The sequence below is a fragment of the Fundulus heteroclitus genome, chromosome 9, assembly GCF_011125445.2.
Source record: "Fundulus heteroclitus isolate FHET01 chromosome 9, MU-UCD_Fhet_4.1, whole genome shotgun sequence".
Lineage (NCBI taxonomy): Eukaryota > Metazoa > Chordata > Actinopteri > Cyprinodontiformes > Fundulidae > Fundulus > Fundulus heteroclitus.
This window is the reverse complement of record NC_046369.1, coordinates 31,170,967-31,185,542: the sequence shown is the minus strand read 5'-3', so window position 1 is coordinate 31,185,542 and position 14,576 is coordinate 31,170,967. Positions and strand designations below refer to the sequence as shown.

At 42.1% G+C, this 14,576-nt stretch overlaps 2 protein-coding genes across 2 annotated transcripts; both read left to right on the top strand.

The window, feature by feature from the left end:
* The first annotated feature begins 709 nt into the window (after positions 1–709).
* On the top strand, positions 710–4,763 carry srd5a3 (steroid 5 alpha-reductase 3). The gene is made up of 5 exons (XM_012855383.3): positions 710–983; positions 1,117–1,268; positions 1,339–1,524; positions 1,608–1,733; positions 4,415–4,763. Exons 1-5 carry the CDS (start codon positions 760–762, stop codon positions 4,672–4,674), a joined length of 948 nt encoding a protein of 315 aa, XP_012710837.2. The 5' UTR covers positions 710–759; the 3' UTR covers positions 4,675–4,763.
* A 3,487-nt stretch (positions 4,764–8,250) lies between these two features.
* On the top strand, positions 8,251–13,579 carry tmem165 (transmembrane protein 165). The gene is made up of 6 exons (XM_012855382.3): positions 8,251–8,649; positions 8,985–9,210; positions 9,294–9,469; positions 10,547–10,729; positions 10,813–10,918; positions 11,938–13,579. The coding sequence occupies exons 1-6, from the start codon at positions 8,506–8,508 to the stop codon at positions 12,012–12,014; spliced, it is 912 nt and encodes a 303-aa protein (XP_012710836.2). The 5' UTR covers positions 8,251–8,505; the 3' UTR covers positions 12,015–13,579.
* Positions 13,580–14,576: the final 997 nt, after the last annotated feature.

Below are 14,576 nucleotides of genomic sequence, written 5' to 3'. Positions count from 1 at the left end.
AAACTGAACATTAACTTTTTGGGCTACATGCAAAACCTCGTCTGTGGAAAAAATTAACATTGCACACAAAGCGGAATACAGCATGCCTACAGTGACTGACGGCAGTGGCAGCTTCATGCTGTGGGGAATGCTTTTCTTCACCAGAGACAGGAAAGCTGGTCAAAGAGGATGGAAAGATTAATGCAGCTAAAAACAGGGAATACTGGAAGACGGTGAGTGGATGGGATGGTTTCGCTCAGAGCGAATTTGTGTATTAGTATATCCCTGTTAACGTGCCGCCCTAAATCCAAGTGGGAACTGCCAAGACTTGAAATTGATGTTCACAGGTGCTCCTCATTTAATATGACTATTATAATATAATATGAGTTATTTTTTTTAAAGAAAAATGGGCAAAGATGTCCCTCTGAAGATCTGCAAAGCTAGTGTAGACATATCCCCAAAACACATGCAGCTGTGTGCGCACAAACGTCAGATTAAGTTCTGCAAAAAAATTCAGACAATATGTGTTATTTCTGATCCCCTGAAATCGTACATCACAAACGGTTTCAATAAAAAATTAATTTTGTGGTTGGAATGTGACAAAATGTCAAAAGAAACTGTGTAAAACAATGTAAATTGCTGTTGAGTATCCAGTAGCAAGGGCGCCCTCTGGAGTCCCAAACTGGAGTGACAGCGGAACCAATGACACCACCTCCGTTTTCCACGCGGTCGCTTTTCTGCGTTGCACAAAACAATGCCCACGACCAGCTGAGCACAAGCATGACCTGGAGCTCAGTCAGCCTTAGTCTGCTCGACAGTTTCTGGTTATTTCTGGCTCTGTGTTTCCTTGTGGCTTTTGCCGCTCACAAAGCCTCAGCTCATCTGTCGCGAGGCTACCGGAAGTCCAGCTTGTTTACGTTGTTTCAGGATCTGATTCGCTACGGGAAAACCAAACAGAAGCTGCACCGAGCAGAGTGGCTGCGAGTGTTTGACGTCCCGAAACGGTAACAGTTTAAAAGCAAAACCGTGTTAATCACTTACTGGTGATGTTTTAATTGTTAATTTGCTGTATTAAATAATATCAGTGTTTCTAGTGAAATATCATTAGCTGCTAACCAGCCTGTGTTGCTCATCCAGGTGGTTCTGGCACTTTTACGCCATCTCTGTTTGCTGGAATGTTTTCCTGCTGCTGTCGTCTTTTGCCTTCCTCTACCAGCTGCAGTCTTACCCACCGTGGCTGACTGGGATGCTGGAGATGTTAACAGGTGTGCCCTCCTCCGGCGGCCAAGGTAAACGGACTCAGCTCTGTGAAAGCCTGTGTTTCCTGTCTGCTCCTCGCTGATGGCTCCCTCTCCGTAGCCCCGCAGCCGTCCACGGTCCTGGTGCAGCTGCTGCTGTGCGTCCACTCCCTCAGGAGGCTGCTGGAGTGTCTGTTTGTCAGCGTGTTTTCTGATGGGGCCATGCATCTGGTGCAGTATTTGTTCGGTCTGGGGTATTACGTTGTGCTGGGATTGACTGCGCTTTGCTCGGATCGCATGGCAGAAGGTGGGATTCTCTACTGATCCTCTGCGTATCCTGCCTCACGCTGTTCTGCCGTGGTGCTGTAAACGCTTCTGCTGCTTGTTTAGGTCCTGGCTCCTTTCGCTCTCAGTTGGATTGGATTCATCTGGCTGGGTTTGTCCTCTTCATCATGGCCTCTCTGCTGCAGCATCGGTCTATGGTCCTGCTGGCCAGACTTCGCAAAGGAAAGTCAGGTCAGTCTGTGAAGGAGTTTGTAACTCCAGAACTACAGACACATCTAAACAGATTGAAGAGACTTGTGGTGTCGGTTAAGCAGTCATACACTGCTGATCAAAATCTTAAAACCAGTTAAAACATTTAAATTATTTACTTTTTGCAGGGTTGGATCTTAAGAAGGTTCTATGTAGAGTTTCAAAATGCAAAAAGAAGAAATGGGAACAAGAGACTAAAAGTTGCGAGCAGGCAATTTATTGAAAACAACAATTTAGGCTGTTCATCAGCTGATCAAAAGTTTAAGACCACAACTGACTCAGTAATGAGGAGCTCCATCATTATTGTTGATCACTTCAGAAAGTCGTTTTGGCATGCATGATGCAAGCATTTCCAAAAGGCTAATGGTAATGTTGCTCTAAGCGGCGAAGACGGCTTCACGAAGGGCATCCGTTGTCTGGGACTGATGTCCATTTTTGTAAACTTCCGTTGGCATCCGTCCCCAAATGTTCTCTATTCGATTAACATCAGGGGAACATGCAGGGTGTTATTCTCCTGGGAAAATGTCTTGTTCATATGGGAATTGTAGCGTTGTCCAGCTAAAAAACCCAGTCATTGCCACACAGACGAGGACCCTCAGCCATGAGGGATGCCCGCTGGAACATCTCCACATAGCCAGCTGCTGTTTGATGCCCCTACACAACCTGGAGCTCCATTGTTCCATTGAAGGAAAAAGCCCCCCAAATCATGATGCCGCCCCTTCATGTACAGCTCTTTGAATCTTCTTGTTACTGAAAAGTGCTTTATAAATAAATTTGCCTTGTCCTCCACTGTGCCGCGTTGAAAACATCTCAAGTGGCATCTCCTTGTCATGCCAGTGATGTTGGAAGCCATCGGGACCATCAAGGTTACAAATTTGTTCTCGTCAGAGTATAAAACTTTCTTCCACCTGTGAATGTCCCGTGTTTGGTGCTGCCTTGCAAAGTCCAAACGGCCGATTATGTGGCATTGAAGGAGACGTGGCCTTGGAAGTTTCTTGTTTTTGAAGCTCTTCCTTCGCAGATACCGTCTGATGGTTATTGGCTGCAGTCAGCACCAGTAGGGGCTTTAACTTGGGACGAGGATGGTTCCGTGTCTTGACCGACAGCCATTCAGATCCTCCGGCTCCGCGCCAGTGAGATTGTTTTGGGTCTACCCCTTGATTTTTTTTGTTCCATAACCCCGAGGATCTTTTAAGAAATGCAAAATGACTGTCATACTGCGTCCAACCTCAGCACCGATGGCACGTTGTGAGAGGCCTTGTTTATGCAGCTCAGCAATCCTACCACGTTCAAAGACCGTAAACGTTTTTTCCTTTGCCACCAAGAGATCTTCACAGTGTGAATACTTTACAGGAAATGACCTGGAAACCAAATTTTTGGCTTTTAAAGGCTGTGGTCTTAAACATTTGATCAGCTGATGAACATCCTATTTAAACTAAATTGTTGTTTTTAGATTACCTGGTCACAACTTTTGGTCTCTTGCTCCCATTTCTTATTTTTTTCATTTTGAAGCTATACTTAGAACCTGGGAAATGTAAATAAATGCAAACTGGTCTTAAGATTTTTATCAGGAGTGTATGGCGTGTACACATAGTAGAAATCTGGCACCCATTTGTCTTGTTCGTTGCTTTGAGATTCCATTTGTTGTGAACTGAATTGAATAAATGAATCCAGTTATACTGATTTTGTTGCCCCGCACATCAAATCAAAAATGAAGGAGAGAAGCGGATTGATCCCGAGTCGACTGGCTCATTGCTGCGTCTCTTTTTGCGTCTGTTTCTAAAGGCTCCCACATACTCAGCCATACTGCGTCTACGCTAAAGCCCATGCGGATGTCCGCGGACTCTCAAGTACGCACGAGTGTGTGGGCGCCTTAAATTATCTCTGCGGCTCAGACTAAACCCCTGGCTGGTCCTTTGCCAGGAGCTGAGCCGTACTGTAAGCATCCACCAAAGATCAGAGAACTTGTCTTGAGTAGATCCACATTTAGTGAGAAACACACCAGGAATGTATTATCACAGCGCCTCATTTGTTCGGTAGACACCTGTAAATGAAGTCTGTGGAGTAAAATATTCATCAGCTGGTGCCTTCATTCAAACAGCCCCACCCGCTCTTTTAATACAAGACTGAAAGACGAAATATATTCATCATGCTTTCCAGCAGAATGTAGTTAGTTATTCAGTTCCTCAGATAGTATTAATACATTTATTAATAAGAATGAATCAAATTCCGGTTTGTTTATTTCAATCATAAGATTGGAAGACGTATTGAAGTTAAAACATAAGCCTGACAACAAAGACACGGTCGATGGCTTTGCGAAACATACCGCGCTGTCACAAGTAGGCGTAGGACAGCCTCCATGAATCTACATCCTCACTCTGCACTCCTACCCAGCCACTCTCACTCGCTGTTCACATTAAGGAGTGGGTGGAAAACAACGTAGCAACCATTATCAACACGAGAAAAGACGTGTTCTCACTCATTCACTACCAGAACTCCTATCTGGCTGTTGGCTGGAGAGATTTTACAATAGAGCTGACCTGAGTTATTCAAACTTTCAATTATCTCATGCAACTGCTTTGAGAAATTTCTGCGAAGTCTAAATGCACAACCTAAAATTGTAATAACTCTGTGATTTGAACCGTCTGTCTCTCCTTTTTTAGGAAGAGTAGAGACTCTGGCTCACACCGTGCCAGAGGGAGGCTGGTTCGAGCTGGTTTCATGCCCACATTACTTTGCTGAGCTGCTGATTTACATCTCACTGGGCTTCGTTCTGGGCGGACTCTCATTCACCTGGTGGCTCGTGGTCCTTTATGTGTTCTTCAACCAGGCACTGGCTGGACAGCTTTGTCACGACTTTTACATTAGCAAGTACGAGTCGTACCCAAAGCACAGAAGAGCATTTATACCTTTTGTGCTCTGAGCGGTCTGGAGCGCTAAATGGAGAGCATGCACTGATATTTAGAGAAAACACAAGAAATAAACCTTTGATTAGTGTTGTTGTTACAGTCAGAGCTTGTTCTTTACATAACATGAATGCTTTTATTTAATGCCAGCATATCTTTGCTTTTTACAGGATTCCATCATGTTAAGGTTCAAGTTCAAGCTTATTTATAGAGTCAAAGCAACTGGAAATAACCAAAGTCTTTTACATTAAAATAATAAAACACACAAGGCCATAAAAATCACTTAGCCATAAAGCATTACTACAATTGGGGGGATGGGTTCCTCTTTTATACTAAAATAGAACCAGATAAATTTGGAGCCTACCTACTATGCAGTTTAGGGGCTACAACTGTAGAAGCCGTTCAGAGAGATCTGGAGAACACATAAGTCTGCAGGAGATCAAACAGATGTACAGTAACTAGAAACAGGAAGCCAGTGAAGAGAAGATGACACTAGGAGTTATGTTCATGCTTTTGGGTCAAACTTTAGCAATAACTCACTTAGGTTTATGTCCCAAAGAGAGGCACATTCACAAAGTTAGAATATGAATCACTTTTCATATCCAGGGCCGGATTTAGGGTTAAGAATGTGAGCCTCTGGGCTGGAGCTGTATTTTGTCCTTGCCTAAACATCTTTCTCTAAAGCAATGAAAAAGAAAACAATAAATTGATAGATATATATTTTTTTAAATGCATCTTTTATGTGAATACATTAAATTGTAAGAAAAAGACTTTGTGTTTGTCCTTTTGTAATAAAAAAAAAGCTCCTTATAAAAATGGCACCATTTTTAGAAATACAATTATCCGTAGAAAAAATGATCTAAATTGTTAAAGTATCTATGCCAGCATTACATCTGCCGATCTGACATAGGGACTAAAATACACCGCACAAAAAGGGGAAGGTGTTTGAAGCTTCCTGTTGTTGCATAAGGTCCGACGTTTAGGTTTATGTCTGCCCCCGTGCTCTTCCAGAAAGGTTTTTAAGCAACAACCACTTTTTAATCATCTTTGGGTGGCAGTCCCAAAACTAATAACACAATTTCAAGAGTGTTGTTGAGGTATATAGCCATGATGGAAGTTGAAATTAAGGGCCAACAAAAATAGAAATATATTCCCCCTTAGCATTTTTAATCAAAACCAAATAATGTGTTATTCCATGTTTTTTAATGTTTTTTTACGCAAAAAATCAACTTATTTGGTATGTAAGCACATGATTCTTTTTATGCCAAAAAAAACACAAACATCTAACAGATGACAACGCCTCACTGTGATATGAACTGATCACTCTTCTTTGGAAAATATTGTGTTTGTAAAACATGAACTAATTAAAATATACAATATTAATTATAACTATTTTGAGCCCCACAGAACGGCAGGGCTCTAAGCTGCTAGCTCTGGTAAGACCTGCCAAGCTCAGACCCAGAACGCACCTTTTATATAAGATTTTATTAAAAAAAAGGCTCAAAGCTTCCCATATCTATAAGTGTGATGGTGCAACAGGGTCCAACGATATTAACTCCCTTGCTGAAAATGAAGAAACTAGAAGCTGTCCGAGCTTTAATGTCTAAAAAACAACCAAAAGGTGTTAGATTTCTAAAGAAGATGGAGCCTAAAGGAAGCATGTAAATGGAGAATAAAATTGGCCCAAGAACGGAGCTTTGGGGAACTCCAAAAAAGATGGTGCTCTGATGTGCCACAACCATTTTACTACCATGTCTGTTTGAACAGTGATCCAAACGAAAGGAAGGCAGCTGTGAGGTCTAAAAGCAACACCATGTTGGAGTCTCATGGATCACTAGCTCATCAAAGCTTTCTTATATGCATTGAATAAGTTGTAATTTCTATTTAATCTCCATACAGCAGCACACTGTGCTTGTTATTGTAACAATGCTTATTTTTTGGATTGGTCTCTCGTCAACAGACCTGCTTATTTGGAGATGTTCTTATACTTTGGAAGATTCTGTTGTTTGCATAGGATTACAAATTTTGAGAAAATGAATTTTAAAAATCAAGATACAACAACGGCATTTCCCCAATTCCACCAGTCGTTATTCTAATCAAGTATTTTAGGGTGAGTAGATCCAGACAGGATTGCATGCCAACTCTGTCTTCACACTACCTGGAAGTAACACCTACACCGGAGAGCTGTCAGCTCATTTGCACCCAGCGTTCACGTGAAACCGAGGAGTAAGCCGAGGACTCCGGCTCACATATCAGTGACGTGACATGTCTGTTCTGAAGTATGACTAAACGAGAAACGGGTCTTTCATAATAGACTAATGGAGCTGCAAAAACTTTATATTATTGCATCTTTACCAGATCCGTTTGCAAAATGGGTCTTATTTAAATGTTTTTTTCTTTAGTGATAAAGGTAAGTCATTTGTCACGCTAAAGCATCATATTCTCACAGAAGTCTTTAAATTCACTTTGAATAGACCATACAGATTTGTGGTATTTTTTTGCTGTCATGATAAAAGTATGTTGAATTTCAGCATTTCTTTGGGTATAAATCATACTCCATCCATCCATTTTCTAACACGTCTATCCCTTGTGGGGTTGCGCCTATCTCCAGCTGTCAACGGGCGACAGGCGGGGTACACCATGGACAGGTCGCCAGTCTGTTGCAGGGCAACACAGAGACAAACAACCAATCACGCACACACTAATTAACCTAACAGTCATGTTTTTTGGACTGTGAGAGGAAGTCGGAGTACCCGGCACAGGGAGAACATGCTAACTCCATGCAGATAGGCACAGGGCAAGGCTAGGACTTGAATCCAGGACCTTCTTGCTGCATGGCAACACTACCACTACCCACTGTTGTCATAGCCTTTAAAAATCAAATACTGATACAAAAAATGGTTGTCGAAAAGGGTATTTCACAAATGCTTTCAAGATTCATTGTGCTAAACAGTACACAATATTTGATCATATTTTGAACCCCAAATGCCACATTTATTGATGTTCCTATGGAACCAAAAGTGGAACAAAATACTTAAAATAGCAAAAAATAACGATCCTGACCATAATAACAGTTACTGATGTCTGTAGACCTCATTAGTTAGTTTATTTACATAATTTCTATACAGTGATTGCATATTCATTGGCAACCCATGATGTCATACTCTGAAACTTGTTTTATTGTTATTGTAATGGCTATACCTGAACATGACTTACATTCGCAAACACCAATATTGCTTTTATTTTCAATATGATTTTTTCTTAGTAATAATGCGTAAAAAGTAAACAACCTTTTAAGTTTATATTAAAAAAAATTATTCTTGCAGTCTTTGGTTAAATAGTGATGATGTCAATTTTATATTTGTGCTTTGAGAATTATTTTTTTTAACTAATTCACTTTATTATAATCATCATAAGCATTAGTTGCGTTGTTTCTCTTCTATAGAAAATCAGCCAACACTGATAAATACTTAACTTTTATCCCATTTAAGCTTTGTCTTCATCACTCACTTTTCACAAGTTCCCTTTAAATTTGAGCGAATACCGACAAAGAAACCGTCCAATCACCAAACTCTACGCTCAAGTCGTCGTGAAGTACGTAAGAGCGTCATCCTTCTCGCTGTCCAATCAGATGTCGGCTGGGCTAACTCAATCCGAGAGAGACATTGGAACTTCCTTTTTTTTTTAGTTGGCCCAGTTTCACCGTGACGTGTAAGACCGGGGAGTCCGTCAAACCGAGCACTTTGTCAAAATGAAGTTTGTTGGTGTTGTTCGCGGAGAAATTAAGTAAGTTCCGGGGGAAGAAGACAAGTCGCTCAGCTCGTGTTGGCTCGCTCTCGGTCGCAACAATGCCTGCGCTGGTGGGGAGAGGAGATGGAGGCGCTAGCGGACGTCTGCTGCTGTTGCCGATCGCCGCCGCGTTGTTGCTGTCGCTCGGAGTAGCTGCCATTCAGGAAGAGCAGAAGGCAGTCCAGGAGCAGCCCCAGCAGGAGGTAGGAAATGCACTTTATGATGATTTTGCCGGCGGATGTGAAAGGAAGGTTCTCTGAAACGGCTAGCGCCTCCGAGTTAATGCTAACCATGCTAACCAATAAATGTCAGCGTTTTCCGGGTGTCGGTGTTTCTGGAGCGGCCCGGTTCCTGCTATAGTTTCCAGTTAACGTCAACAAACACATTATTTAAAGAGCAGACGACTAAGGATTACGGTCCCACCGGTACGCATAGTTTGGCGTGTTTTGTTTACCGTGTGAGTGGATTTTTGACCCGCAGGATGGATTTTTCTCTCTATAAGCTCTGTAACCTGGCTGCTGTTATCTTTGATTCACAGAAAGCCTCCACTCCCCATCCCGTGGGACCGATCGTCACAGAGGATGGCTCCAACAAGAGGAACATGGGATTCATCCACGCCTTCGTGGCTTCTTTCTCAGTCATCATCGTCTCAGAGTTGGGAGACAAGACGTTCTTCATCGCAGCCATCATGGCCATGCGTTACAACCGCCTCACCGTGCTGGCAGGGGCCATGCTGGCTCTGGGGGTTATGACCTGTCTCTCGGGTTCGTCTTTTTAGCCTGCGCATGCCATAGAGTTGTCGTGTTGCTCTGTCTTTTTAAAAAGGTCCCGCCTTCTCTCTCTTCAGTGCTGTTCGGCTACGCCACCACCATCATCCCCCGGATCTACACGTACTACGTGTCCACCGCGCTGTTTGCCATCTTCGGGGTGCGCATGCTGAGAGAGGGGCTGAAAATGAGTCCAGATGAAGGGCAGGAGGAGCTCGAGGAGGTGCAAGCAGAGATCAAGAAGAAAGACGAAGAAGTGAGTACAAATTTGCCCGTTCAAGAGGACGCCAATTCCACAAGAGCGATGGGAACGTGAGGAATCGGTCGTCGATCTTCTTCTACACACAAATGAGCACACAGTCCTGCAGGCCGGTTCTCGGCGCTGAATGTATCCTTAGTGGTTGCTTGAGAGAAGCGTCTTTGCAGACGTTGACCTGGAAAACAGGTTTTGTGTCATTTGTTTCGTCAGTGCAGAGCAACGCAAGCTCATTCAGCTGAAGCCAGATAACTTAAAGGAGTCACAACCTGGTATTTTACATCCACAATCCTTCTGAAAATGTCTTTAATAGAAGTCTCTTACGCAATACGTAAAAAGTTACAGAAGGAACAACACTTGCCGACTTCACCGCAGATCAGTCCCTGAGCGTTGGAATCGGCCCTTTGTCCAAACGCAGGCTGGATGCCATCATCGCCTGGTATTGTCCCAAGTTAACGAAGACCGGGGTGTAAAATGTGACGCTCTTTATAGAAAGAGTTGCAGGGAGTCACCGGAACGTGGTTATAAGATGAACTTAATCCTCTGCTCCATGGTAGTTTGGTCCACAGAGACAGGAAAGCAGAAAATATTTGGACGTTTATTACGCTAGCGTCCGTCCACGAGTGACGTAGATCTAGGAGGAGCACCTAAATCTCGCTTTGTGGAGAGCGCGCTCTTGTGGGTCTTTCTGGTTTAAACAAAGAGTCCAAACACACACAAAAAAACACAAGTGACTTTCACACTCTGTATTTTCTGGAAGGTTTTAACTGAGGCCCGACACACAAGCTGTAACACGAAAGGGTCAGATTTCCAGGTGACGACTCCTATTAAATACTAATCAAGGCGTCCGCCGTTGTTCAACATTTCTGTGAAGATGGGTTGTTGTGTGCTTACGTTTGATAATTGTCTTGGTTTCTGGACCGTTCAGCAAAGCCTGCAGTTAAAAGCCTGAATGGGCCACTGACTATAGTGGAGGTGTGAGGTAGCGGCGTTCACATGCTCCAGACAAGGAAACCAAGGCTTTCACGTGATGTTTTGGTTCTGATCCTCTATCATCTAATATCTTTCTGTCTGCAGCTTCAGCGCTCAAAGCTGGCTAACGGCGCTCCAGACGTGGAGGCGGGAACAGGAACCTCCCTACCTCAGTCAAAGTGGCACAAACTCATTTCACCAATCTTCATCCAAGCCTTCACGCTCACCTTCCTGGCTGAGTGGGGGGACCGTTCTCAGCTCACCACCATTATTCTAGCTGCCAGAGAGGTTCGTCCCAGCGCACGGGTTAACACATTAATAATCTAGTGTTTCATTAGAAGAGTTTTATTCTTTATATGCTTAATTACCAGGATCCCTTTGGAGTCGCAGTAGGTGGCACGATTGGCCACTGTTTGTGTACAGGACTCGCCGTGATTGGAGGAAGAATGATTGCTCAGAAAATCTCCGTGAGGACAGGTGAGACGTTTTCTGTCACTTTAAGAGGCTGTGGTGCTTCCATCGTAATATTTCATTTTCTTATAATGCCCATGTAATTTTGTCTCGGCGCTCAGTTCTGCAGCAGTAAGCAGAAAATAAGCAGCTGGCTAGTATATAGTAGAGCGAACCATTTTTTTCCCCTCTCCTTTAATTTGTAAAGGCATTAGAAACCACGCTGTAACTAATAACACAGACTATGGTGGAGCTCGACTGAAGCTGACAAATACAGCAACAAAAAGTAGGAATCCGTTTCAGCCCGTTCTGCTAGAGTTGATCGCTAAAGAAAATAATCAGCTAAAGTACCAAAAAGGCTGAAGTTCTAATATAGGAAGACATTTGCAATGGCCCGATATTTGTTTACGCTCTGTTTTGCATGCGCCAGATCCATGTTTGTTATGAAACAAAATGTATTTAAGTATGGAATGATCCTTTCTCACCAATACGTTTCAGCTCATTGAAGAACTTTAGGCACCAAATTTTTTTTTTCACCAAGTTCTTGTACAATTGTTTCATATAAAAAGCTTTATGTTGAGAAAATCGTTAATTATTTATAAGTTAATATTGCCTATATCAGGTCGGCAACCTCTATTACCAAAGGAGCCGTTTTGCTCCATCGTCCACCAAAGAAAGGTTGTCTGGAGATGACATGGCTTACGAAGATTAAAAAGCTTAATCTTTATTTTTGTTTACCTTTTTAGAACAATAGATTTCTCTAAACAGAAGTGCAACATGTCGGCTTACTTAAAAAAAAAATGAAATGAAATGCTGAACTAGGCAGGCCCGTTTAGTTCTGAAATTGTTCTATTTTTAAAAGGAGAAAAAAAGCTTTGTTTAGTTTTTATTTTGTAATTTAGAGTGAATTGATCAGAAGTCTAATTTTCCTGTACATTTGGAGAAGTGAATAAACTCCACGGTGCACAGATTCAATCCATCGTCCATTTGAAAAAGTCTCTGGCCGTCCACCTAAAGCCATTTTTTTTTTTTTTTTGTTTCCACAGTTACCATCATCGGAGGGATTGTGTTCCTGGCGTTCGCCTTATCTGCCCTGTTCATCAAGCCAGAAGCTGGGTTTTAATTGGTGTGTGTGTGTGTGTGTGGGGGGGGGGGAAATGAAACTGTTCATTCTGTAAATAAGTGTAAGATATGGCTGATTTGCTGTAAAGAGACTTTGGTTTTGGACTCTGTCGTCCCATTAGCTGTTCTGGCCACGTTGATTATCAGTTATTTGGCTCATGGTGGTCCAGGCTCCTCATGTAGGAGACAACCCGACTTTCTAAGAAAAAAAAAAAAAAGGGAAGTCCATCTTCTGTTTAGCTCCTCGTCTGACCGGCTTTTGCTTTGCTCAACTTCTGCCTGCATCAGCCGAGTTCTTGGGAAAACAGGATTACATTCCCTCACGGGTTGAAACTTGCACCCATCACGCTGACAGGAGGTGCAGCATCTCACTCTCAACAAGATGTTTCAACCCCCTCAAAAGGCTCCGGATTCATGCCAGGACAGAAACTCCTTTCAGCCTCTCATATGGTCCGCTGGTGGAACAGGCGGCAGCCGGAAGAGGAAGAGTTCCTGCGCTCTCTGTGTCTCCAGCTGAACGTGACATGCAGGACTTTTCCCCACTCTGTAGTCTAAATGTAGGCGCTCAGCTCATAGCATGGTACAGTACAGACCCGGCGGAGCTCCTTCATGCCGTGTTCAGGTCTGCTGTAAAAATAAAGAACTGCAGAGTATCGGTGTTGATGCCACTAATGATGCTGTACTGTACTGTGTTGTGCAGAAAGCCATGAGTCTGTTGCTTTTAAATGTTTAGGAGAAGCTCTTTATATTTTAATATGAACCTGTTATTGACTGTTAACCAAATATTTGTGATAGATCTACCAGCTGCTTCATGTGAGCATTAGAGTTGGACTCTCTTATTTCTAGCTTCCACTAAAAGATGTTTTCTTTTGTTTTCCTGCTCCATAGTTCTAAGTTGACCTGCTGCAAATAAACTGCAGTAGAACAAAGGCACATATTGATGCCTTTTTCCCATCTTAAGATGTTTTATTAAAGGTGAAATATGAGCGTCTCTCATAGTATGACAAGGACCTGAATCACTTTAATACCTCTGGATCAGCTAAGCACAGTTTTTGTACAGTTTTTACATATTCGCTTGTGTTTCCAAACCAAGAAACTTCTCACAGATTCTTCTCCGGGCACGTTTTGTTTCCGATTGGTTCCCAGCACAGATAAAGTGAGCTGTTCCTGCTGGTAAAGGCCAGTCATCACCACCTCAGGTTGACTCTTCCTCTACTCTTGATACCACTTCCTGTGTGCATCACACACAGGAAGTAACAGAAAAGAAACGAATCCATCGGGTAAAGAATCCGACTGACCCACCAGAAATCCCTTACTACATCAACACAATGAAATTTGTCTTTTATTTAAAGTTGTGTATTTATTTAGGTTCATTTCTTTTTAGCCATTTCTTCGGTAGACAGAGTGGGAGGCTTCTGTGAGCTGGGTGTGAATTTTCTTTTCGTTGTCAATGAAGGGGCTTAAGTTGCGCTGTCAATATTTGACAGGCTCAACCCAGCTGTGAAATACTTCTGTTTGTCGTTTGATTTGATGAATCGTCAATAAACTTAGAATGATTCATAAAAAGGTCTCTCTCGTTTCTGGGGCGCATAACTTAATCCACATCCTGGAAACGGGACAGTGACGGTCTCAAAAAATGTGTTCCTCAATGCTTTGTGGTAGGCCTACATTATTTTCAGTTTCCATAAAAGATGTTGATAAAAACTTTACTGATGCGTGTCTCTGTCCTAATGCCAACGAGCTAGTTTATTGGCACGCAAACATTTCTACCCGGGTTAAGTTTTCATATTGAATTAGATTTTTCCTCCTCAAACTGAAGGCAACAATTCCTTATCCATTTAAGGCTACACAATATTTTTGTTTACAAATCAATAATGTTGCTCAGAACAACATAACAGACTATAGTGACATTTCCCATCAAACTCTTGTTATATGGGTGGGATCATTTTTGTCCATTCAAAGGTATAGGATGTAGGGAAATTATATTTTTCTACAACGCCACTTGGATGAGCAATTTAGATAAACTAAAACAGGACGTGCAGCTTAAACCTTCTGGTCTTTTTTTATTGTACTGTATAAAGCTCTCAGTTTATGCCACATCTTGTAAAAAGTAATAAACACCCACTATAGAAAATAACCTAAACAATAATTTTGTGTTTACATTGCTACTGGTGTAACTGGTGCTGATAATTTACACAGTCAGGGATATACCGGTAAGCACAACTAATTACTGCATATAGTTATTTTGGATTGGGAAAGCAAAATACACAACACTCCCACTCACCACGTTGGTGGCCAAAACGGATTCATGCCCACATTCCCAAATGCTCTAAAATGACTAGAGGTTACAATGTTCTTTCACTTTCAACAACTTATTTTTTTTTCTTCCAGATTTAAATAATAAAAAAAATAAAAACATAAGTTAAAAAAAGTTCATTCAGATTCAGAATTTTGACAATTTTATGTGCATGCACGTCAGATTAAAGGCTGTTGAGGATGGAAACCATAACATTTCTATCTTAGTTATATGTATTCTGCCTGGTTGATTTTTTTTATTTTATTT

Excerpts from the sequence above, each read along its gene's own strand:
- tmem165 (XM_012855382.3), top strand. The coding sequence starts at position 8,506 with ATGCCTGCGCTGGTGGGGAGAGGAGATGGAGGCGCTAGCGGACGTCTG. Across the intron at positions 8,650-8,984 it reads AGGAGCAGCCCCAGCAGGAG|AAAGCCTCCACTCCCCATCC; the intron begins GTAGGAAATGCA and ends TTTGATTCACAG. Across the intron at positions 10,919-11,937 it reads GAAAATCTCCGTGAGGACAG|TTACCATCATCGGAGGGATT; the intron begins GTGAGACGTTTT and ends TTGTTTCCACAG.
- srd5a3 (XM_012855383.3), top strand. The coding sequence starts at position 760 with ATGACCTGGAGCTCAGTCAGCCTTAGTCTGCTCGACAGTTTCTGGTTA. Across the intron at positions 1,269-1,338 it reads GCCCTCCTCCGGCGGCCAAG|CCCCGCAGCCGTCCACGGTC; the intron begins GTAAACGGACTC and ends CCCTCTCCGTAG. Across the intron at positions 1,525-1,607 it reads CTCGGATCGCATGGCAGAAG|GTCCTGGCTCCTTTCGCTCT; the intron begins GTGGGATTCTCT and ends CTGCTTGTTTAG.